The following is a 23,379-nucleotide window of genomic DNA, read 5'->3' as shown; positions in this document are numbered from 1 at the left end:
TGGCAGCCCATGCCCACCTGAGGCCAGGCCTGGTGGGTGACATCCTTGTAACATGGGGAGAAACTGAACCCAAGCCAAACTCAAGGGTGACTTTGCCGAGCCTAAGAGTAGAAGGGGTCCTGAGTTGCAGCCTGGGTGAAGGCAACCATCTGTGGTAGCCCTAAGAGACCCCTGCCCAGCAGAGCTGGGTCTCCCGGGCCTTGGTTCTCCTCTGCACACCAACCAGGGGGCTTCTAGGAACAGACGACCTGCCTCCCCTCCCCTCTCCCTATGGCTCCAAACCCCTTTCATTCTGACCACCCTTTGGGGTGACATCCTGTGTGGGTCTTCCCACAGGGCACCCAAGTGGGAGAACCATCAAACCAGGCCTCAGGGTGCCACTCCCCTACCCCCATCTCCTGGCACTGCAGAGATAGCCAAGATGACCAGTAATTAGAGCCAAGCTGCCTGCTTAGCCCAACTGCAGTGAAGCCTAGACAGGAGGCTGGGCAGGGGACACTCAGTCCAGGCACGTATGCCACATTCCTGTTACCATGTCACCTGGCTAGATCGTCATCCTGTTTTAAGCCTTGTCTGTCATTGGGACTGGCACTGCCTGCCCCAGACAGAAATGAGACAAGGGACTGGGTGGGCACTTTGGGGCATAAGCCAGGTCCCAGGGAGGCCACACTGGGAACAACTCTGATAGGACATCCTTTAGGAAGCCCGAAGACAGAAGAGCTTCAGTTGATGATGGACAGCACCAGGACACCTGCCCAGTTTAAACCGTTTCTGTGGATTTCCTCACTGCAGTGTCACAAGAGTGACTTCTCACATTACAGATGAGAAATCAAGGGGCCACGTCGTAATACATATGGTTAAGCCCACACATTACAGTGCGCAAGGACCCAGGTTCAAGCTCCTGGTCCCCACCTATAGGGGGAGAGCTTCATGAGTGGTGAAGCGATGCTGCAGGTGTCTGTCTCTTTCCCTTTCTAGTTCCCTTCCTCTCTCAATTTCTCTTTGTCTCTACCCAATAATAATTAGTTAATTAAAAATAAATAAATAAATAAATAAGTAGAGATGAGAAATCAGCAGCCCAGGGGTGTTAAGGGAACCTTTGGATCACATACCTGGTGATGGGCAGCATTTGGGCCAGGCAAGCCTGCTCAGGGCCTGGATACTGGGCCTGGGACGCTCTCTTCCCCTTGACCCTGAACTTGCTGACAAGGAAGTTTCAGGGGGTTCTGTGCCCCTGTAAACCCACCAGGGAGGAAGGCAGGTCATTCCAGTGGCTGTGGACACAGGGGCACAGACAGGCACCCAGGTTCTAGTTCTGGTCCTGGATTTGCTACACACTGGCCTGGGGGCTTTGTGATAGGGAAACCCAGCCTCTTAAAGCAGCTTGCTTATGTCTGTCTTATTCTCTCTCTTATTGTCCTTGGTGGTACAGGTCTCAGCTCCATCCAGTCCTCCTATCCCCAATACTTCTGGCTTCCCAAGAAACACACACATATACCAGAATGTCTGCTAGTGGCAACAAACCCAGATGACCAACAGTTTCCTCTTTTCCAAGTACCAAAGTCTGGGCCATTAGAGAAACATGGATAAAGCAAAGGCTTCCACTGTCTTTCCACAGGGCTTGGGACCTATGGGAGGAGGGCAGTGGAGAGGGACAGAGATGGCTGGGGAAGGAGCACCTGGGTGTGCTTATCTGGCCACACAGCTGCAGGTGAAGAACTGGTGGAGGCACCACAGCTGCTGAAGCCTGGGGCTTGGGGGGTACTGAGTCCTTCTAGAAAATTGGGCATAGATGCCCAGGATGTACTGGCAGAATTGATAGCTGCCCAAATGCTGTTGGGGACTGACAGGTCCTACTGAAAGAATACAGAGGAACCTATTTTAAGGAAGGTCACACATGTGTATGTGTATGCACACACACACACACACACACACACACACACACACACACACACACACACACACATTCTGTAGCGGGTACCATTATTAACCCTATTGCTTATTTTGTGCAAAGCATCCCCCGTTTCTTCCAAGCAGGCTGGCATCTGCTATGCCTCTTGGGCCCTTTCTTGCCCTGGATTCCTGCTCATTCAGTGTCCTGGTCCTCCACCAGGTCCTCTACCATTTACCTAAAATCTCTTCCTGCGCTGACTTCTTTGGAGACAGTTTTTTCCTGGGGGGGGGTATTGGGGGGCTCCTGGCCCACACTCCCCTTCCCCAGAGCTGCATCTGAGGCCCACTTCCTGGGAAGCAAGCACATCCGGGGAGGTACGAGGCATGGTGAAGCCATAGACAAAGGAGGCAGGATTCAAACTTTCAGGGATGAGATGATTGTGGGGGAGCTGGAGAGACCTCAGTGTGCTCTCAGAGACCCTCCCAAATGTGGACACAGGTAGGAGGGGAAGCCTGGTGTTTTGCAGACTGACTCTGGGGCCAAGCTGTCATGGGCACTGTTGTAGAGGTGCAGCAGAAGCTGGAGTGTAGGCTCAGCTCCAGGGCCTGGCAGGAGCCAGGGAGGACAGAGCATCTGCACTGAATTCCACGTCCTTCCCCACATGGCCTGTGCTGGAACCCTGTCACACTGCAGATGCACATGGCAGAGGCTGCAGCACTGGTTAAGGGACAGGAGGGGAGCTTTGGTGGAGGAAGGGTGTGGCTTCAACCGCCTGCTGGGAATCCGACATTTAGGGGGAGGATGAATAAGGAGTTGGCAGGGGTTCTGCTTATTCTGGCCTGGGTAATGTAGGAGGGGGCGTGGCAGGCCCAGAGGTGGCCTGAGCCCTGGGTGGCAGCCTCCTTCACTCAGGCGTGCCTGTTTGGACTGTGCCTACTGATGGTTGGGAAAATGTTCCTGCTGCCAGGACCCGGGAGGTTTGGAACTCATGGGGAGCAGGCAGTGAGGAACGGGGTGGGGTGGGTGGGTGGGGGGGAGCCAGACCCCTGGACAAGTCCTCCTGCTGGGGGACATTGGAGCTGGCATAAGAACCCTCCAGGCCAGTGTTGGAGGAGGGGGGAGTGTGGATCCAGGCTCTTGGAAATAAAAGGAGAAGGATCCAGAATAGAGCTGATGAGAGAGACTGATGGGGTGGGGTGCAGGGGCATCCTTTTGCTCCTGAGACACTGAGGACTAAGTCAGATCTGCCTTCCATGCTTGAGCCCTGGCTAACACCCACCTGAGCAGAGGCCTCTGAGCAGACCACATGGACCTGAGGTATCCCTCTCACACAAAGTGGGGGGAACAGAGGCAAAGAAGAGTCTCTCTCTCTCTCTCTCTCTATATATATATATATATATATATTATTATTATTTTTTTTTACCAAAGTACTGCTCAGCTCTAGCTTATGGTGGTGCATGGGACTGAACCTCCAACTTTGGACCCTCAGGCATAGAGTCTCTTTGCATAACCACTATGCTATCTTCTTCTACCATATATATATATATATATATTTGTAATGTCAGGCCTTCATTGATCCAGGTCAAATTTTTTTTTCAGAGACACAGATAAAGAGATAAGCTGACAGACAGATCACAGCACAGAAGCTTCCTTCAGTACAGTGGGGTCGGACTTAAACCTGGGTTGTGCACATGGAAAGCAGGCATCTTCTCAGGTGAGCCAACCTGAGTTTGTTGGGGGGAGAGAGAGCTTTGGAGGGGCAGTCCTAGGACTGTTCTTCCCAACTCAGTCCCAAAGTTGCCAAAGCCTGAGGCCCACCCCCCTACGGAATCTTCTAGGTTTCGTCCCACATGGGTGGGGGGCAGCATGGCAGGTCCTGGATGTGAAGCTGTGCATTGACCTCAGTGGAATGGGTCCCCAGGGGGCTGGAATATGGTCTATTCACTTCTGGGGTTCCAATAGCTTAAGAAGAGTGGGGGAACTACATCCAGAAAGAACTGGATTCACTCCTGGGGTAAGGGGTGAGGGCACACCAGTGCCTGGAGACCCCAGAGGAAGCCACCCCCTCCCCTGCTTTATCTCTCCCTGGCCCTCTCGGCCCCACCGGCCCTTACCTTCCCCACTCTTGGAGGTGTTGATGTCCGAGTCATCTCGAGTGCCATTCTGGGCCTCCAGGTAGGTGGCAGGGACCCAGCCCTGCTCCTCAGAAGTGCTCACAAACCACCAGCCTGCAAGGGGGAGGGGGGAAGAGGCATGAGAGCCTAGCAGGAAGGCAGAAGTGAGGTGCAGAGAAGGAGCCAGGTGGGGGGAGAGCACAGAGCCAGGCAGCTGGATGGCCTGGGAATCTGGCCCATACCCAGCCTCAAGGAGTCTGTTTGTGTCCACAGGGAAGAAGAGATCAACAACGAGGAGAGGGCTTCACAGTCCTTGATCCATAAACATTTGGTGAACAAAACCAGAAAAAGAAATTGGGGTCAAGGGGATAGCTCACCAGGTAGGACTCGTGACCTGCTATGTGACCACAACACAGGTTCAAGCCCTGGCACCACATGGGAATGTGTCAGCACTAGGGGAAACTCCAGTGCTGTGGTATATTTCTTCCTATCTGGATGAAAAAGATGGCCTGGGAGTGGTGAAACTGCATGTGCAAGGTCCCAGCTCTATAACCACACACAAGAAAACAAAGCAATGATATGGCCAATTTGAACATCACCTGGCAAGAAAGGTCCAGGGAGTTCCACCAAGCACAGAGGCCACTTAGGTACTTTCAAATCCACTGGGCCACTGGTCTGGCCACTTTCTCTGTTCTCAAAGGTCCCCAGGCACAGATGCTTCACAGGTACATTCTAGCAGTCACCTGCCCTCACCCGTTCAAAGGTCACTGGCATTTTCACCAGTGCTATGCACAGCTACTATCAAGGGGCTGACCTGTCAATCACACTAAGTGGACACTGCCACCTCGAATGACCCTTGACAGTCACGACCAAAGGAAAAAGGCTCGTTAATTCGATGTCTTCCTGCATTCGTTCAGCCATTATTCAGACACGCAAAGCCCCCTTCATTTCCTTTCCCTTACTGTTGGCTCACTAGCGCAACATTCAGACACATGTGGACTGAGGAAAGGACCCTGAGCAGTCAGGTCCTGCAACTCAGCCTTCAGTGCCTCCCCAGAAGGCATGCTCCACACAGAACCCCGACTTTGTCCCCATCCTATTCTGGTCCCATATGACCCCCAAATAACTTGGTCTTTTCTGCTTATGACAGGACCCACCATTTCCAAATCTGCAGTGTACTCATTAAGAGACCTGAAGGTTTTGCCGTGGGGAGATCAGACTGTGGGAATATAGACCATCATTATACACCTGTGTGATCCCAGGATGAAGGATACACACCACTGTACACCTGTGTGATCCCAGGATGAAGGATACACACTGGTGTGATCCCATGATGGTGGCGATGCAGGTGATTATGCTGTCAAACATTTACCTAAACTTACAGAACTCATAGGAGAGTGAACCCTAAAATAAACGAGGGACTCTGGCTGGCTAGCAGGTGTTGCTGGAAGCTCAGTGGACCACACTGAGGTTGGCAATGGGAGAGAATGCACTTGTGGGGGCAGCGTGTTTTGCTGTGAACTTATAGTTAGCTGCTCTAAATCTTCTAACTCTTAAGAAAGGAAGAAAAGAGGAAAGAGAGAAAGAGAGAGAGAGAGAGAGAGAGAGAGAGAGAGAGAGAGAGGGAGCGCACCCTAGGCTAGGGGTCAGGACCCTGGAGGCCAGGACTATGGCTGGGTCCTAGGACTCCTCCTCCAGAGAAGGGCTGGCCCAACCCCTCCTCCACCCCCCAATGTAGGTCAATGTTATGAGCCAGAAGTGAGTCCACAGCCTGCCGGCCTCTTGATCCATCCTCCTCCCCTCCCCAGGCATGGACCTTTGGCTTTAAGAGCATCATGATCCCAGGATTCAGGTCTCCCCTCTCCTTTACTTCCTTCTTTAGGAACCCTTTCATGTCTACTCTGCTCCCTGCTCCCCCCAGGAGCCAGGGGTTCGGGATAGATCTGGACTTGTTGACACTGAGAAACTCGTGGGTCAGGATATGCCTTGTGCTTTGCCAGAGCTGGGCTGAGGTGCCCATTGGGCAGGTTGGCAGGATGCTCAAACCACCTGGGTGTCCTGTGACTATCCCTGAGCACTCTCAGAATCTCCACTGTTCCAGAAGCTTCTTGGGGTTGTGGATGGGAAGCCAGGTCATGCTCTCTCCACTCTAGAGCAGCAATGAGGACCCCATTTTCCTGATAAACCCAAAGTTGGAGCTGAGGCCCACATCACCTTATGGCTTGGAGGTCCCTGCCAGCCTTGCCTGAGAACTGCAATGGGCAGAGCAGGGCTGTGTGGCTTTTGGTCTCAAGGTCTCTTGCACAAGGCCCTGGCGTACAATAAGCACCTATGCAGAACAAAGGTGGAGGGCCCCAAACACCACCCAGGTGGGCAAGGGCAGACGTGAGCAGACCTCCTGGGAGACTTGGCACGTCACCCAGCATGCCACCCACGGCTGCTGACAGCCTTTCGCTGGTGCCAGCAGCTCAGACATCAACTGCTGTAACCAAGGCTCCTGACCAAAGTCACAATCCCTCCACAGAAAGGCAAGCAGAGTTGGAAGCCTGGAATCACTGTGCGATTGGCTAAAAGGACTCAGGTGTCAATCATCGAGTATCATGGGGCACCCAGGCTCACCCCAGTATGCAGACCACCCCCTTTCTCTGCAGACTCAATGTGTGTGGGTATGTGCTTGGAAGGTGTGGACAAGGCTATGTGGTTCTGAGTATGTCAGTGTGTCTGAGCACGTGCAAGCACATATGTGCACTCGACACATAGCTATCCTTCCATATGTGACTGTAATCTTCAAGCATTTTGTGGTACAAGTGCTACTCTCACCACTGCCCCCACTTTGCAGATAAGGACACTGAGGCAGAGACGATCACACCAAGGAAGTGGAGCTGGACTTCAAACCCAGACAGTGGGTCCAGCTCCCCACTGTCTTAACTGCCACAGAAACTGCTGAGTGGCATGGCTTGTTGTGAGCATCAGGGCACCACTAGTGCAGACTCCTTGGTTGTACGTGTTCCTGGAGTCTGGTGCCTGTTCCTTGGCCCTGCTGGTTGCTGTGCCTGAGTGTCTGTGGATACGGGTGAGGGGTCTCCTGGGCCTGGGACTAAAACTCTGCATTCTGGCCTGCCCTCTGTGATGTGGGGCTAAGTAGTTCAACTTTGCCTCCCAAGGCTGAGGCAGCTAGGTGAGACTTAAGTAACGTATCTTTGTTTATTATTATTTTATTTGTTTATTATTCAATAGAGACAGAGAAATTGAGAGTGGAGGGGGAGATAGAAAGGGAGAGAGACAGAGAGACACCTGCAGCCCTGCCTTACCACCTGTGAAGCTTTCCCCTGTAGGTTGGGACCAGGGGCTTGAATCTGGGACCTTGTGCACTGAAATGTGAGCACTTAACCAGGTGCACCACTGCCTTGCCCCTATCATTATTTTTATTATTATTATTTTTAATATTTATTTATTTATTCCCTTTTGTTACCCTTGTTTTATTGTTATAGTTATTAATGTCATTGTTGTTGGATAGGACAGAGAGAAACGAAGAGAGGAGGGGAAGACAGAGGGGGAGAGAAAGATAGACACCTGCAGACCTGCTTCACCGCCTGTGAAGTGACTCCCCTGTAGGAGGGGAGCCAGGGGCTCCAACCAGGATCCTTATGCTGGTCCTTGCGCTTTGTGGCATATGAGCTTAACCTGCAGTGCTACCACCCGACTCCCCAATTATTATTTTTTAACCAGAGCACTGCTTAGCTCTAACTTATGATGATGTGGGGGTCTGAACCTGAGACCTCAGAGTCTCAGGCATGAGAGTCTGCTTGCATAATAATTATGGCATCTTCCTAGTCCAGTGGCGTGCTTTCAGACAGCAGGAGCTCTCAAAATGAGCTGGTGTCATCGTGGAGGTAGCTGCCTGGCATTCTCTGAAACCAGCCATCGGCATCCCAGGGCTGGCGAGACAGCACCTGTGCACATGCCTGCGCTTGTGCATTTACACTAAGCTGTAGGGTTTTAGGGGTTGCCTTCAGGCACCAGAGACATGAAAGGTGCCCTCTTCTACAATACAGCTTGCTGGCTCTTTCTTCAAACTGACACAATTTAAGGCAGCAAGGCATGTTGGGAAATGAGACCAGAGGGGACATGTCCCTAGAGCTCTCTTCCTTGCCAAACAGGTCTCAGGGTCACCTTCAGTCTGGTTCTTGTTCCTTGGTTCACATAGTTCCTGCTCTCTCTGTCATGCCTCCTTCAGGAAGCCCTTCCTGACTTATCTCTAAACCCCTAATGTCCAGAGTTGCCCACAATTCAAATTCACCTGTGAACTCTGAGAACAAACAAAGCACCATGTCTGCTTCATCTCTGGGTAGAGCAGAGTTTGCAAATATCCTGGCAGATAGGAAACTGAGGCACTGTGTAAGCCCTGGAGCCAAAGACCTGAGTGATTCCCTTCTCTTCCATGTCTGCTTGGTGGCATCACGAAAGTACCTAACCTCTTCCTCTGTCAAATGCTAAGACGACCATCTACTTTTCACGCCAGCCTGAAGACAAGATAAAGAGCACATGGGGGTCTGGCACAAGGCAGGAAGCCACTCACTAAACAGAAGCTTTGAGCCACAGTGAGTGAAGAGCCATGGCCCCCAGGGTGAGGGGGTCAAGGGCCAGCTATAGCCACCTGCTTGTATTTCCCCACCTCCTCCAAGCTGGCCTCTGTGCTTTCTTTCTTACCCTCCCTGTCTTCATTCTTGGGCGAGGGAATTCCGTGAGGTTGTACTAGATGATCTTGCTTTGGACTGATGGTGGTGGCTGTGCTCAGTTTGGCTGCCAAACCTAAGAACCCTGCCCCCTAAGAACTCTGGCCTCTGCCTACAGGGGGATCAGAGAACCTGGTGAAGCAGGAAATAGTGGGTAATCCTGAGGACCAGTTGGCAGAAGCAGCCTTCATCAAGGGCCTAGGCCTAGGCCTGACCTTTGGGGCTAAGCCTTCAGGTTGAGAGATGCTGAATGGGGAAATCCCATCTGGCCAAGCCCCTGAAAGTTGCCTCACCTGTCCCCAGCCAGGTCATGCCACAGTGCTGGAAGAATGCCATCCACCCAGGTGGGCATACACAGGCAGGGCCCAGCCAGGAAGCACAGCAAAGCCACCTGTCATGGCAGCCAGCCCTGCTCAGTGGGATATAACAGCCTGAGGCTGAGGGGAGGGCTGGCAGTACCTCCAGCTCAGAGCAGGGAAAGGAGACCCTCCCCGCACCCTCCATGAAGAATAAGCTCAGGCCCAGATAAGCACTGAACACAACCTACAGCTGTTGGGTCAATTCCAAAGTCTCTTAAATAGGTTCCAGCTGGAGCTTCCCAATGCCGGTAGTCAAGGGAGGGACAGAAAGAGTGGGGGGACAGAGAGTGAGAGACACAGAGACAGAGATCATCAGAGAGAGAGAAAAAAACAGAATTGGAGGTAGACTCCGAAGCCAGGGGTGGGAGGACCTGGGAGAGGGGCTGGGGGCTGGAGGCTGGACCTGGCCAGGGCAGCAGGAAGTGAAGGCACTCCCAGGCCATTGCTGTCCCCAGGGTGACCAGGCCACAATGGCCACCTTAAGAAGAGAGGATAATAAGCTCATTAGGGCTGGAGGAGGCCAGCTGCACACAATTAGGATGTTCATAAAGTCTTCTGAAGTCACAGCTCAGTCCAAGACCAAACAGCTGGTGGGGCCTGCTCCTTCCCTCACTCGACCCCCACCCTCACTAGCTTCTTCACGAGGCCTTCCCTGACCCTCCCCTTCCGAGCTCTGCTGAAGCCAGGGCTCAGCCTATGGGTGGATGTTCTTTGGCTCCCTCTTTCCAAGATGGGTCTCAGGACAGGCCTCGGCTTCACCACATACTGACTAGGTAACCTGGGGCAGGTCTCTAGCCCTCTCTGGTCTTAATGCCAGGCTGCTCAGATATCCAGTATCAGAGCAATATGCTGAACACAGTAACCAGCAGCTTTTCACTGAAGTACTTACTGAGAGGCTGATACGTCTAGGCCCTGCTCCAGGCCTGCGATGTTGTAGAGACCCTGCCAGGACCTGGGCTCTCTGCCCGCACGGGCCCCTCATGGGACGGACGCAGGTGGGGAGTGTGGAGGCAGCATGCAGACCAGGACTTCTGCACTCACCACCAGGCCTGGCACAAACCCGAGGGTACGGAGGCAGGTGGGGGTGGGCCTGGGGAGATCCCTGTGCCTGCGGGTGGCTCCGGGGCCTTTTCTTCCCCTCTGAAGCTACTCTAAGTCCTTCCCAAGGCCTAGCCCCGGTCACTCAGCTTTACTAACCCATGGAGTTGCTATATGCCGAGGCTGCTACTGAGGCTCATGGATGAGATGGAGAGAAGGTAGATAAGCTAGGGAAAACAGAAGTCGCAGATCCAGATACTTGTCTCTAATCCGTGTGTGTGTGTATGTGTGTGTGTGTGTATCTGCAGCATTCTGTGCTCTCTTATTGGCACAGGTTTGGAGAAGGAGGTGGGGGCTGGAGGTAATCTGGACATCAAATGGAAGAGGAGGGAAGATGCAGAGAGAGAGAAGGGGTTGCCTAACTTGGCCCAGGTCACCAGTGTTGCTTTAAGGGATCCAGACCTGGGGCTTCTCCTTCAGGGAGACCACTGGAAATGCAGGCCCCCAGGGTGTGCTGCACCTTTAAGAACAGCAGAAGGCACCGCACCCTTGCCAGAGCCCCCCCCCCTCCACACACCCCTTTTTGTCAGAAGGCTCTTGTCACTGCACCTCTTGCCAAGACACACTCCAGCATGCGGCCTGTAGGGTCCAAAGCAAACAGGAACAGGGGAGATGCTCCCCCAGTCTCTCCCACTGCACCCCCACAGCTCTGGCCTTCCTGCCTGACCATTCTTCTGGTCCAACACCAGCCTTGGTGGCCCTCGGGCCTCCCCCTCCCCAGAGGAGCCTTCCCTGGGGTGCCAGAGGACTGGATTCCAAGGCTATGAGCACAGCTGCTGCGTCACAGCTTGGAAGGCCCCGTAGAGCCTGTGGCAAGAGGATAGCAAGCCCTGGGCCACAGCCATCCCTCCCTAAGCCGGCTCCAGCCCACCCGCCTCCCTGAGCTGACCCGGAAGCCCAGTGCTGGCTGGCCGAGTCCACAAGTAGGAGGCCTGGCTCTTAGGCAGTTGCAGGCAGAGGGCACCGGGCTAGGATGAGCAGGGTCACAAGCTCAAGTGCCAGCCTACTGGGTCAGGATCTAGAACCTGGCTCTGCCCCCTACCAGCTGCAAGAGCTCAGGCAGTTGCCTTATTGTCTTGCCTGCAAAACTGAGCTGCAGTGGGACCCTCATCCTAGTATAAGCAGAGAAGCAGTTCAGTCACACCAAACATCTGGCGTTAATGTCAAGTGCAAAGCCAGGGGCATTTAACAGAAGGAGCCAGGCCTCTGTGGCTGGTGCCAGGGCTGGGTAAGGGAGATGGGTGGGCCTCAGGAGGCCGGAGTCTCAGGCACTGCCATTTGGCCTTAAGTTTGGGGGTTTTTATTGAAAAGTGCGGGTCTGGCAGCTCACGGTGTGGGAGGGGTTGGGTTCAGGGTGAATGTGGAGAACACAAGACGGTGCAGTGCCCCCTCCCCTTCGTCACCCCTCTCAGTGCCCCCACTGCAGAACAGGGAGCCCTGGACAGCCTTGATGGCTGTTGCTACAGAGTTTATGAAAGATCTGTGGAAATTTGGACATAAAACAAGCAGTCAGGAAACTGAGCCTCAGATCCAGGCTGGAAGAGAAGGACAGTGACCCCTGGGAGGAGAAATCAGGCAGGGGGTAGGGGTATATGTGGACCAAAGCTTCATTGTGGGCATGTTTCTAGAAGAAGAACAGAGGGGGACACTCACCTTGACTGTCTCTGTCCCCCACCCATCACATGGTAAGGCAGACTCTGGAGGTGGGAGCCTAGGGCCAGAAGGTCCCAAGCAGAAAGTAGCCCAGGGAAGATAGAAGATAAAACAAGACTCTTCCCTTTCCATCTGTCTATCTCTATCTGAAGTATAAAGAATGAATGGAAAGGAGACAGCTCACCTGGGAGGGTATACAACTTACCATACACAAAGGCCTGGTACCACATAGGGGCACCACAGCACCGGGGGAAGCTCTCCAGATAGCGGAGCAGTGCTGTGGGGTCTCTCCTTTTCTCTCTGGCTCTCTATCTGATATAGGGGAGGGGCTGGGCTCAAGTGGTGGCCTCACTTGACGGCACATATTACCATGCTTAAGGACCCAGATTCAACCCCCTGTTCTATACCTGCGGGTGGGGGAGCTTCATGAGTGGTGGAGCAATGCTGCAAATGTTCCTCTTTCTATCTCAGTTCCTGTCTCTATCAAGTAAATGAATAAAGCAGGAAAACATTAAAAATAAATAAAGTTTTTTAAAAAAATGCTTAGGGGACTCAGAAGGGTCATGATTCACTGGTTTCAACCCAAGGCTGGGGCTGGGGGGCGGCTCTATTGGGGACCTGTCTTATTGGCTGTTCGGATGACAGAGGTGCTGGGCTGGTGGTTGTGATTCATTTAGTGAGAGCTGTGCCAGGACCAGAAGCCAAAAATATGTCTGAACAGATGGTAATGACAGGTCACTTGCCACAAGGTGACAAGTACTAAGTGGTGAGATGGAAGGACCTGGATTAGCATAGGAGTCGAGTAGAGGGAGGGATGACTGCTATTCATGGTCAAACCAAGCACTGGGTGCAACCACACAGGGGGTGTCCTGGGCACTCAGACTGTATGGGTCACCACGCTTGGCTGTGAGGATGACAGAGGGCTCAGAGATGGAAGGATTCTAAGCTCAGACAGCTGTCATGCCCCAAGTCTGTGAAGTTTTAGGACACTCCTATGAAAGACACCTGTCTATTTCCCCTCTTCCTTTCTCTCCTAAGAAGGGTGGCTTCCTAGTCCCAGAACCAAGTTTTTTTTTTTTTTTTTTTTTAATCTTTATTTGATAGAGACAGCCAGAAATTGAGAGGAAGGGAAAGACAGAGAGAGGAGACAGACACTTGCAGCACTGCTTCACCACTTGTGAAGCTTTCCCCCTGCAGGTGAGGACCAGGGGCTCAAACCTTGCTCCTTGTACACTGTAACATGTGTGCTCAACCAGGTGTGCCACCACCGGCCCATTTTTATTATTATTATTATTATTATTATTATTATTATTGGAGTCCAGGGTTATTGATGGGGCTTGGTGTCTGCACTATGAATCCACTGCTCCTGGAGGCTATTTTTCCCCTTTTGTTGTCCTTATTGTTTATCATTGTTGTTATTGCTGTCATTGTTGTTGGATAGGACAGAGAGAAATGAAGAGAGGAGGGGAAGACAGAGAAGGGGAGAGAAAGATAAGACACCTGCAGACCTGCTTCACTGCTTGTGAAGCGAGCCTCCTGCAGGTGGGGAGCTGGGGGCTCAAACTGGGATCCTTAAGCTAGTCCTTGCGCTTTGCGCCATGTGTGCTTAACCCGCTGTGCTACCGCCTGACCCCAAGTTGGTTTTAACTTGGAACCCGTAGGCTGACAACCATCACCTCTCTCTTCCAGCTGAGTTCAGCTATCTCTTCAACTGAGGGCAAAAAATGTAACAGTGACTTACTCGGGTGCCAGGCTAAGAGGGGTCAGCACCAGGGCTGGTGTCCGGGTCTGATTCCCAGTACAATGTCCACGAAGATGCCCTTCAGACCAACCCCAGCAGCTTGCTCCTTTGCTGAAGAGAGCAGCACAGTAGCTCCGTCTGTCTTCCCTAAGTCCTCATCTGAATGACAGACATGCTGAGGACCCAGAGCCTTCATCCTCTACTCCATCTGTGCCCACAGAGTGAGCTGGCTTCAAGAAGACTCCTGGGCCTGACTTCCCCCAGCCCCCAGGAAAAGTGGGAAGGCTAGCAGGCTGTGGTCCCACCTCCAGTCCAAGCCCAAAGGGCAGAGAGGACGGACGAGGCAGGGTCCCCAGGCTGACAGCTTCCTGGAGCAGGAGGCTCACCCGAGGGCTTGGCCGGAGAACACTTTGCATCAGCACTTTTCAAACCACAGACATTTCCACACCGTGCGCGACTTTTGCCATATTCTTGAACTACACAGGCTGTGTGGTTTGCACAGTAAATATGTATTTAAAGCAATCCTCTTTTTTTTCTTTTGTTAACTTCAGGAAAATAATTTGTTTAGGAAACTTTGGATCACCACCATAAACAAACAGCTGGGACCACCGGCTCCAACCATACAGTGAGGACAAAGCAATATAGTGCCTCCGAGCTGTGCTGGGCTATGGCCCACTATGAATTACAAAGGGAGACTTACTAGACAGAGGTCAAGGAGTACTGACCATCAAGCTGAGATAAACCAGAAAGTCTGGAAATAAACTGAAGGGGGACACAGTTTTCTTGCTGTACAACATAAGAGCTTTTAATATTTCTCTCTTTACCACCTAAAACCACATGGTGTCTGTAGACTACAGTTGGAAGAAACACACACTGAACTAGACTGGACTTTGGCCACTCAAAATGACAGCAGAGCTGATTGGGAGGTGTAGTGGATAAGTGCTGGACCTGGAAGGATAAGGCTTGGAGTTCAATCCCTGGTATTACACATGCCAGAGTGCTGCTCTGATTCTTCCTCTCCACCTACTCTCATAAATAAATATGTCTTTAAAATGACTGAAGAGGGTCGGGTGGTGGTGCACTTGGTTGAGTGCACATGTTACTATGTGCAGCGAGGAAGCTTCATGAGTGGTAAAGCAGTGCTGTAGGTGTCTTTCTTTCTCTCTCTCTCTCTCTGTCTTCCCATTTCCTCCCAGTTTCTGTCTCTATCCAATAAATGAATAAATTCATATTTTTTAAAGGACTGAAGAAAGAGGTTGAAGGTTCAAGCCAGCAAGAAACCTCACCTGGGCAGATGCCTGTTTTGCCATGTGCTCCGTTTAGGTTTGATCCTGGCCCCCACTGCACTGTGGGAAGCTCTGGTGCTGTGATCTTTCTCCCTCTAGCTCTCTCTATCTAAAAAGAACAGCCCAGAGGGCCAAAGCCCTGGAGATGACAAGAAAGATGGCTTAAGTGTCTGTATTAGTGGGATGGGAATGCTAACAACCACAGTTTCAGCCAGGGTTATGGCGAGAATACAGAACAGGAAGTACAGAGCAGTGTGTCTACTGCTTCTACATCAATTTCCAGTTTGGAGAAAAGAGTTGAGGGGACCTTCTGAGAGAGCAGGGGCTGTTCCTACTCTTGGAACTGGCTTGCTAAAGCACCTATGAAATGAACATGTATGAATTTGTCTATTTCCTCTCTTCTGCTAAGAAGGGAGGCTTCTTGGTTCCAGAACTGAGTTGGTTTCAACTCACAGCCTTCATAAGGCTGACAACCATCCTCTCTCCCTTCCAGCTGAGCTCAGCACCTCTTCAATTGAAGGCAAAAAATCCAGTGGGGGCAGCTTCCATTTTAAAGACCATCTCTGTACTACGTACAACCAACCCACTCCACAATTTGTCTCGGGCAGCCCTGCCTCTGTATCCTCCTTATTTAATTTCTGGGGAATGTTAAGTAGGGGCCTTGCAAAATCCTGCACCGCCTGACGTCAGCCAGTGACAACGTGGACCCGTCTCCGTGGTGTGTGGAGCAGCCACCATGAATGCCGATGCCTTTCCAGGATCCTGTCCCAGTTGGGATTCAGGAGCCACTGGTGTCACCCGAAGAGACGGTGGAGTGTCCGACTTAGGGATCTGCCACTGCCTTTCTGTAACTTGAGGCAGTAGGGAGTGCTGCATACCCAGTGAAGGGAGCCATCAGGTAGCAGAAACACTTTCCTCTGCCACCGTACATGGGAAGCCAGAGTCCCTGGGAGCAAACAGTGGACAGCTGGATACATACACAGAATGGCCCAGCAGCTCTGTGGATTCCTAGCAAGTATAAGGGCTGGTTCTAGCAAGATGCGAAGCTGGAGGTCAGCTTTTCCCTTGGTCAAACAAAGGAATGAACAAAGGGTACCACTGAGCCCCACACAAGCCCCACACAGAGAAGCCTAAGGAGGAGTGAAAGAGAACAGAGCAGGAATACTTCTCCAGTGATGGGATTCAATGCCATTTGTATGGCCAAATTCTCAGGAAACACTGATGTTGTAGGACTCCTGGGCTAAGAACACACAGGTCCAGGGACACTGGAAGTGACATAGTAGATAAAGCACTGGACTCCCAAGCATGAAGTCCTCAGTTCAATCCCCAACATCCCATGTACCAGAGTGATGCTCTGCCTTTTAATTTTTTCTCTCTTTCATGTTAATAATCAAATAAAAATAAAAAATTTAAAAGGTATACAATCCCTTGGTTTAAACCCAGACCTCATCACTAGCAAGCTTTTGAGGCCTTCCGCCAACCATGGAGGTAGGTTTCTGAAATTCGGTTTCTTCTGAGTTTTCATATATCCTAATTTCCTCTACAGAGCTGCTTTGAGATAAAAGAAAAAAAAGTGCTTTGATAAGTTTAGGGTTTACAAGTCGACAGAGGCGGTGGGAATCTGGTGGGCTCCTAACTTTCCCCAGGATACAGCTTTTTGCCCAGGCTGAATGGTGACCCATCCTTGTTTACTAGGGGAATGAAAAGGAAAATGAATATGTCACTTCACAACTTTTTCTTTCTTTTTTTTTTTTCTCTTTCAGAATTAACCTTCCCAATAGCCACATGGGCCTTAAATTATTATGACCATTTACAAGTGTGGAAATAGGAGCAAAATGGCCACATACTGGCCACTCAGTTGCTGAGTGGGACTTGAACACAAGTCTTTCATAGGACTGGAGCGTTAGTTGCATTCAGCAGGGCTCAGAATTCCCCACATGCACTGGTCTTGTGTCTGGGCCTCAAATCCCTACCCCACTTTCCCTCTTTTTTCCTTCCATTCTCTCATTTTTCCCCCTCCTGCCCCTTCTTTTGCTTCCCTTTCCACCCCCTGCCTCCCTTTCATTATCTGGGCTGACTTTTTCAGATAGAAAGAGACAGAGAGACCATGGTACACCAAAGCTTCCTCCAGTATAGTGGGAACCAAACTCAAACCTGGATCACCCACATGATAAAGCTGCCTCACTGTCCAGGTGAGTCATTTTGCCAGACGTGCTTCATCTTTCTAAGTCACTGTCTTTGCAAAGACCCTGTAACACCCCACCCAATGGGACTCTGGTCTCCTACCTTGGGCTCTCCTAGGACCCCGACCTCTATCTTGGCTAGCTTTCTCCTCTGACTAGTCGGAGAACAAAGGCCAGTTCTGCTCATGTCAGAGTCTCTGTATGGCTTGGTGTTTCAGACAAAGCCTTGGCACACAGCTGGGCTCGGGAAGCAGTTGTTGATGAGGAAATACAGTGACAGATGGGCTCAAGGCTGCCATCTCCTGCCTAGCTCTCTAGCCACACCAGTCTCTCCTGTTGCCCTGGCCCTGGGTGACCAGGGGTCAGTTCCTGTGGTGAGGTGGGGCCCTTTTTCTGTTCTCATCACAGGGGCCCAGGCTGCTTCCCTGCTAGAATCTAGAGTGGCAGGGCTCCCCCAAAGTCAGCCCCAAATCCAGGAGGCAGTTCTGGCCAGAGGTGCATAGCCTGCACCAGAGCCCGCAGTCCACTCACATCCTCTGGTCGCGAGCGCACACACCCGACTGGGTTGTGGCCACCTGAGCATCTCCCCTCACAGGAATGGAAACACAAAGCTCAAGGAAGCTCCACAGGCCAAGCATGAAGGACCAGCCCCAACCCTGGGTGAGGCTCCTAGAGGAATGTGGCAGACCCCACAGGGCGGCTCCTCCCCAGGCCTTCAAAGTGGTCGGCTGACCACAGGCCTCCACTGAGGACTCTGCTATGAGACACAAAAACAAAGCCCTTCTTCTTGGTGGGTACAATTGGGAGCTCTGGAACCACTGCCCCTGCCCCTGAGGGAGGGTGGGGAGAGCCTTAGGCCAAAAATAGCTCCCTCCCCTCACCACCACTCTGGAAAACAGCACAGGAATAGCTAGGAAGCAATGGAATGCACATCTCCCCACCAACTGAAGCCCACTTCTAGAATGGAGTTTCTGTGCCAGAGAGATTGTTCACCAGGTAAAGCACCTGCACTGCCATGCGTGCAGCCCAGGTTTGAGCCCTGATATCACATGGGAGGTGCTATGGCACTAGAAGAAGCTCTGGTGCTGTGAGGTCTCTTCTTCTCTCTAACCCTGTCTATCTGAATTAAAAGGTGACCTGAAGGGGTAAAACCATGTAGGAGTGAGCCCCCAGTTTCCACCAAAAAGTAAATAAGATGGAGATTCTCTTCCAAGGGCCCTGAGGTGGTGAGATGGTCCTATGGAGGCTGGGGGTGGGGGGAAGGCAGGGTAGGGAGGTCAACTTCCGGCCTCTTCTCTAAGAGCAGCCAAATAAAGGCCACTTTGCTGGCATCACTCACCCTGGTTCTGCCCCCTCCCATTGCTGGGGGAACTCAGCCCTCACCCAGGGAACAGTATTAGCTGCATCTAAATGTGAAGATATTTGGGGGTGCTGGGTGGGTGAGGCAGAGGAGAGAGGCCACTGCCTAGGGCTGGGCTGGCAGTGAGAGGGACGAGAGCCCCCTAGCTGCTGGTCACATCTGCTCTGTGTGCTAAGCCTGTCTCCCCGATCTTGCTTTCTCAGATCTTGCTGAATGTGAGGGTGGGGGAGGAGGGCCGGGAAAACAACGTTCTTCCCCCATCAAAGCTGAGTCCACAGTAATCCTGCCGGTTGTAAGTGATCCCAGCCTGTTTGTGATTACTGCTCCTCACTCGCTTGCTGCTGGCTTTCTGGCAGGATGGCCAGCAGAGAGACACCCAGGGAACCTTGTCCTCGGCTGACATGACTCACAACGCCCGTCAGCATCTTTGCTTTCAGCAGTTCTCCAGGGCAACTCTTCAAAACATTACTTTATTTAAAAGGGGGGTGAGCCACCCCCAACCTCTAATGTAAAATCCTGCCACACTAATCATATTCCTTCGATTATCAGCACTTGGGAGGTGGGGGGGGACACAGCAGCCCCATTGGCCTCTGCAAAAGAAGAGGGAGGGGCTCAGATCAGGCTGGCTTCCACTACCTCACCCCAATTAGGAGAGAACACACACACACACACACACACACACACACACACACACACACACGAAGCCCTTTTGCTGCCACAGCACAGAAAGTGACTGAGCAAAGCTCCAGACCATTTTTCTCTGCTCCCTGCTCCCCCACCACCCCCCTCCGGAAATTTAATCTGCAAAGCATTTGGCCTCACTGAGTCAGTGCCAGAAGTGTCCAGGAGCCCACGAGCTCTGTGATCATGATTACAAACCCAGGGGGCGTCTGCCGCCAGTGACCCATTTGGCTGCCCGAGAGAGTTGGCTGAAGACTTGCCAACCTGGTCAAATTCCTGACTGCGCCTGCCCCCTTGGAGCTGGAACAGGGCTTTCTCTTTGGGCCCCAGGGGGTGGGGGGGCAGTGGGGCTCAGAAACAATGGAGGTTAGAGGCTGCCTCTTGCCTGTTGGGAAAAGCACTGGTAACAGAGGTAGTGGTGGTAGTGGGGTGGAAAAGGGGGGGGGGGTTGGAGCTCAAGTGACTTGCTGAATTCACCTGGCAAATGGCTGGAGCCTGTCTTGCCTGTGACTGCACCTGGCATGCCTTTGCTGAGTGCACCCGGCTGCTGGGCCCACTGAGACGCCACCCAAGTGCCACGTCCAGTGGCAATCCTGTCATACCATGCTTGAGCCAGGAAATGGGCAGCTGAAGCTGGCAGGAAGCCTCTCAGGGCATGAGGGTGGAAGGAGGTCATTGGCCAGGCCACCCTGGGGGGAGCTGGGCCAAGGCCGCAGGGGCTGGGCCAGGGTGTGAGAGCCCGGCACATTCTGCAGGTGCGTCCTGACCACAAGCGCCTCTCAGAACCCTGCCTGGATCAAGAGGCACTGAGCTTGTGGAGTGCAGGGAGGGCTGGGCCACAGGGCACTGGCTCAAAGGACAGAAAGCAATTGGGGAAAAGATTGTCCAGGAACATGGCCCCCAGAGGGCTGGCTAACCTCACAGCCTTCCTGGAAGCTCGGAGCCACAACAGGCTGAGGAGGCAGCACCTCCAGTCTGGGGAGTCACAGCTTAAGGGAAGGAGCCACAGCTGCTACATAGGGGAGCCTGCACATTCAAGGGGAGGTGGCTGGTGTTCTGGACGTAAGACAAACCTGGGAGGGTGCATGGCAGCACACCTAGTTAAGCACACAGGTTACCATTAACAAGGACCTGGGTCTGAGCCCCTGCCCCCCACCTGCAAGGGGGGACACTTCACAAGCTGCAAAGGATTCTGCTCACATTTTTCTTGCCTGGGGATGTGCTGGGCCTCAGCTGGTTGGCTGACAGCAAGTTCACCTAGCCCTGGAACAAAAGTCACCCTGTACTCAATAAGCAAGCAAGTAGAAAGACCTAAAAAGGACACCATAGAGTACTTAATCTAATATTTTCTACTTAGACCTACGTACCCTCCTCACCTACTTCTTATTTCACTTCCTCTAATCATTCTAAGGCTAACCTTGTCAGATAAAGTAAGGACTACAAAAGCTGGATAAGGGTAAGAGACTCTGATGATGGCCCTTTTGGCCACCACCAGGCCATCCCATCATCTGGGGTCCTAGTCAGGGACTCCTGGGATTCCCACATAGATAGATGGGCCTAGACCTCTAACAGATCCCTCTCGTCACCATCACTGATCGTCTCCATCAGGAACAACATCATAAATGCTCTTGTGGGCCTTTATAGAACCTTTCCCTCAATATAGAATAATAGTGGTAGAAATTTACCTACTCTCTGAAGGGAGGCTGGATTAACATACTCTGCTACTCGAAGTAGACTGGTCCTGAAATGAGTGGAGTCTAGAATGTTCATAGCCATGATCAGGAATGTGAGCTTAGACCAACATGGATGCAGAGGTTACACAGGCTCTTGTGCTAAATATAGATACCGGCCTTAGGTCAGATCAATGGGGTTTACAGTTAACAGTATTTAGATACTCTTTCCATATTTGGGAGCTACTCCCTGCCCTAATCCAGTTTTCTAGTCCTATTCCCAACTCTGACACCATCTTCCCAGACGATACTTTCAGCCCACCAGCATGTTAGCTATTGGGTGCAGGCAAAATTAATAAAGTCAGGGGCTTCTTGGAAAATACCTAAAATAGATTCCCTAGCTTCTTCCAACATGCAGACCCCAAATCTCACCTGTTATATTCTTACCTTTAGGCTCCTGATTATTAAACTATTTGTTTTGCTTTATATCTTAATGTTTTTCAGCTGCCAAGCTGCAGATGCTACCATGACACCAACCTGACATCCCTGGGCAGATGACCTCACCAATGTGTCCAGGAACCCCACCTCCCCAGAGCTCTGCCCTCACTATGGAAAGAGAGAAATAGGCTGGGGTATGGATCGACCTGTCAACACTCATATCCAGTGGAGAAGTGATTACAGAAGTCAGACCTCCTACCTTCAGCACCACATAAATATCTTTGGTCCATACTCCCAGACGGATAAATAGGGAAGCTTCCACTGGAGGGGAGGGGATAAAGAACTCTGGTGATGGGAATTGTATAGAATTGTACCCCTCTTATCCCACAATCTTGTTATCATTATTAAATCACTAATAAAAAAAAGTCACCCTGTGACACTGGGCAAGTAAGTGGCTTTGCTTTCCCAGTAGACCTTTGTTCTTTGGGGCACAGGAGCTCATGGTGTGGAAGGTGGAGGAAACAGAGCTGGGCCCTGTTCCTGAAGACACTGTGGGTGGAGGGCATATGTCTATACGCCATACACTTCCCTATATGCATTTGTGTGTGTCTTTCTGGCTCATGCTGCTGGGAGCCCCCTTCTCTTCTGTTCCTAGTTCACTCTGTTCAGAAGCCTTCTCTGACCAGCCAACCCAGGCCCCTCATCTCTGCATCCAGTGGTATTCGGGGAAAGCCATGGCTTTCAGTGCCACCCTCTAGTCCCCTCTCCGACACTGCTTCCTACCTGGCACAGGGTGGGAGAGTCCTAGAAGGTCATGGCAAGACCTGATATCCTTGAACAAAGGGGAAGGCAGTGTGGGCTGGGCCCACAATGGCCCAGCTTCTGCCCTCACACCCCAAGTCCTGTTCACCAGGACCCTGGTGAGTAGATTTCTGGGAAGATGAGTACTCACTCTCCCAGGCACCCCAGCTCTGGCCTGTGGAGCTGGCTGAGCTGGACATGGGAACCCTCTTCTGCAGGGGAACGGAGTCAGGGGGCTTTCCTCCCTGCTCCCTGCTTCATGCTCTCTCTGTTTCAATCTTGGGCTTGTCTTCCACCCCAGCTGGGACCTTGGCACAGCTGCTCCCTTTCTCCCCCTGGCCTGGGGAATAGCACACAACTAAGCAAAACCCACAAGAACAGTAACTCAGAACATCCGCTTTCCAAATGTTCTGCACGTACCGGAAGCCCTCACCTCACCCCTTAGCTGTCCAGCTTTGGGACAGTCACTTCATTTCCACCTTGGAAAAAGAATGCCACCATCTGCCCTTCCTCTTACCACAAAATGCTTCACAAACTGCATGGCTGTGTATCTTGTAAAACGTAAAGTATGCTGATCCAGAGAGAGTGTGTGTCTCTGAGAAAAAGAAAAAGGTCTAAAATTCCCTACTTGCTGGCAAGAGCAGATATTTCCAGGTGGCCCTGACATCTCCAAGAACTCCCCTCCCCCCAGCAAAAGTCTAAGAGAACAGACCTGGCATGCAGGCTTGTGGCCACTGTGTATAGAATCTTCCTTCAGAGAGAAAGTTCCAGAACACAGTGGTCTGAGGGTGCCTGCAGCAATACTGACAGGCTAGATATAACATGAGTGAGGGCATCTCTATCACACACTCCCAAACACGATTGTGGTTCCGTTTTTATGGCTGAGGCTTGGCAAACTCGAACCCGAGTCTGACTTCCTCTCACTGTGGTGCTTAGACTACAGCCCTGAGCAATGAAGGGATTGCAGCAGAAGCCCAGACATGGCGGCCTGGCTGAGGAGGGGAGGGTGGAGCTGGGGTGACACCTCCCGCATCACATCATGCAGCATGCATGTTCTCAAGAGTTGCCTTGGATCCCAACAATAACACACCTGGGGGGCTGGGTGGTGGTGCACCTGGTTGAGCGACATGTTACAGGGCAAAAGGACCCGGGTTCGAGCCCCTGGCCCCCACCTGTGGGGGGAAAGCTTTGAGAGTGGTGAAGCAGGGCTGCAGGTGTCTTTCTGTCTATCTCCTCCTTCCCTCTCGATTTCTGGCTGTTTCTATCCAATAAATAAATATAAAAAATAAAAAAATAATAACACACCTGGTTGAGTGCACATGTTACCATACTCAAGGATCTGGGTTCAAGTCCCTGGTCCCCACC

At 52.0% G+C, this 23,379-nt stretch overlaps 1 protein-coding gene and 1 long non-coding RNA gene across 10 annotated transcripts in view; one reads left to right on the top strand and one right to left on the bottom strand.

Annotated features, from left to right (window-relative positions):
* The window catches only part of SH3PXD2A (SH3 and PX domains 2A), a 262,938-nt gene that overhangs the window by 22,488 nt on the left and 217,071 nt on the right, over window positions 1–23,379 (bottom strand). For all 9 annotated transcript variants that reach the window (XM_060171382.1, XM_060171386.1, XM_060171384.1 and 6 more), the window contains one exon: window positions 4,009–4,122. In XM_060171382.1, the coding sequence (XP_060027365.1) occupies window positions 4,009–4,122 (114 nt within the window). The remainder of the gene's footprint in view (window positions 1–4,008; window positions 4,123–23,379) is intronic.
* Window positions 9,502–23,080, top strand: LOC132532761 (uncharacterized). Its single transcript, XR_009544676.1, has 3 exons — window positions 9,502–9,890; window positions 16,968–17,073; window positions 21,280–23,080. It is a non-coding gene; the product is annotated as an uncharacterized LOC132532761 (long non-coding RNA).

This window comes from Erinaceus europaeus, chromosome 14, assembly GCF_950295315.1.
Source record: "Erinaceus europaeus chromosome 14, mEriEur2.1, whole genome shotgun sequence".
Classification (NCBI taxonomy): domain Eukaryota; kingdom Metazoa; phylum Chordata; class Mammalia; order Eulipotyphla; family Erinaceidae; genus Erinaceus; species Erinaceus europaeus.
This window is presented reverse-complemented; position numbering and strand designations above follow the sequence as displayed.